At 38.4% G+C, this 2,204-nt stretch overlaps 1 protein-coding gene across 1 annotated transcript; it reads right to left on the bottom strand.

The window, feature by feature from the left end:
- Window positions 1–924: 924 nt before the first annotated feature.
- Window positions 925–1,983, bottom strand: LOC309815547 (ras-related protein Rab-11A-like). The gene has a single exon (XM_082642416.1). It carries the CDS (start codon window positions 1,967–1,969, stop codon window positions 1,175–1,177), a length of 795 nt encoding a protein of 264 aa, XP_082498542.1. The 5' UTR covers window positions 1,970–1,983; the 3' UTR covers window positions 925–1,174.
- Window positions 1,984–2,204: the final 221 nt, after the last annotated feature.

Below are 2,204 nucleotides of genomic sequence, written 5' to 3'. Positions count from 1 at the left end.
CAATAATGTAGTGGAAGAAAACTTTCAGGTTTGTACAATGCCTAAATGCATTCTATTTAACTCAAGGTACCATTTCATCTTGCATACTAAAAGAATACATGCCTTTAAGTGGTACCACTTGAGCAAAAATTAACCTCTCACTGTATTCTTTAGACATACTGAAACCAGATATTTAACTGGACTATATTCCATAATATACTGCAAAACTCAAAAATCAGCATTGTTAAAATAATTTTCCATGCCTGCTGGTGGATATGGTGATAAAACTAGGTTGCATTTCATTTACTGGAAGGTTTTAAGACAAAATTAACACTTCACCATTGGATACTAAGAGCATTAAACCAGTTATTGCCTGAGCAATAAAATGCCACACAATCTACTGCTGGGAAATTAGAGAAGTTAAATGACTTGGGCTGCCTGATTACTGTAACAGAGGCACCTCATATGGAATTCCACCAGTCTCTCCAGTTCCCAGCCTGCCAGGCAGCACTGTTTAACATATGGCCCCATAACCATACTGCTACTGAAATCATCACAGTCTTTTGTGTTTATTAAGATAATTCTTATCCAGAAAAAAGTGCCCCCCTCTCTGATCAACTGTGATGTTTACAAAAATTAAAAAACAAAATTTACTAAACTACATAACCCTATTAAGGCATGTTAGAAATTGACTTCCAGAATAATGGAAAATTTTTAAGCTCTCAAAATTCTGCTATGTTTATAGGGCAATTCTTAGATTTATGGAAATATACACTGCACTGAGAGAAGAGTATATTAATTATAAGCTGCTCTGTGGCAAAATGATAGCTTATTTCTACAGTCTTCTTAATTTGATTTAATCAAGACCAACAGATCTGAGCTTCAAGGGATCAAGTTATATTATGTCCTACAGTGACAGCTTCCATGATGAAAAGTAAACAATAATTGAGGAATCCAAACATTCAGTTTATTAAACTAAGGCTAGTGAAGCCATAGCATGAAAAAAAAGCTGCAGTCATTCGGGACAAGTGGATGATTTTATAAAGCTAAAATCAAAAGACTTAAGACATGGAAAAATTCATAAGTATGCAGAAGTAATAAAACACAAAAATGACCACAAGAATTACAAATATATTTAAATCTCAGACCTGGGAACGGGACTATACACAGCCTTCTAGGGGAGAAGAGAAACGCCTTATATGTTCTGACAGCACTGCACCTTTGGCTTGTTTTCAGTGGTTGGTGGAACATGAATAGGAACCACATTGTTGCTTGGAGACATGTCATTTTCACGTCTGTCTGACATTTGCTTCTGTGAAACAATGCGGTATATCTCTGTCAAGATTGTCTGAAAAGCAGCTTCTACATTTGTAGAGTCTAGAGCAGATGTCTCAATGAATGACAAACCATTCTTTTCTGCAAAAGCTCTTGCTTCATCTGTAGGAACTGCCCTGAGATGGCGCAAATCACTCTTATTGCCCACAAGCATGATAACAATGTTACTATCAGCATGATCTCTCAGTTCTTTCAGCCATCGCTCTACATTTTCATTCGTGAGATGTTTAGCAATGTCATAAACCAATAAGGCACCTACAGCTCCACGATAGTATGCTGATGTTATAGGTCGGTATCGCTCTTGCCCTGCCGTGTCCCATATCTGTGCTTTTATTGTTTTCCCATCAACCTGGATGCTTCTTGTTGCAAACTCTACTCCAATGGCACTCTTGCTTTCAAGATTAAACTCATTTCGAGTAAATCGAGACAGGAGATTACTCTTTCCAACACCAGAATCTCCGATAAGGACAACTTTGAAGAGGTAGTCGTACTCATCGTCGCGGGTGCTCATTGCGCGGCCGAGAAGCGAAGGGGCGGGAGCAGCAGTGGTACCGGTGGGACCAGGGGGCGTCGCTGCAGGGGTAAACCGAGCGCCGAGCTTCAGCAGCCGGACCCGGTAAAGAACCCCTCCCTGCTGCTCTGTCCATTTCTTCATGGTTGTCCATTTTATTGGCATATAGTTGTTTGTAGTAGTAATAATCCTTTGTATTTCTGTGGTGTCAGTTGTGATTACTCTTTTTTCATTTCTAGTTTTATTGATTTGTTTCCTCTCCCTTTTTCTCTTGATGAGTCTGGCTAAGGGTTTATCAATTTTGTTTATCTTCTCAAAGAACCAGCTTTTAGTTTTATTGATCTTTGCTATTGTTTTCTTCATTTTATTTCATTTATTT

The sequence above is a fragment of the Mesoplodon mirus genome, assembly GCF_964341445.2.
Source record: "Mesoplodon mirus genome assembly, chromosome: 14".
In the NCBI taxonomy this organism is placed as follows: Eukaryota; Metazoa; Chordata; class Mammalia; order Artiodactyla; family Ziphiidae; genus Mesoplodon; species Mesoplodon mirus.
The sequence above is the reverse complement of the archived record's forward strand: the minus strand, read 5'-3'. Positions and strand labels throughout refer to the sequence as shown.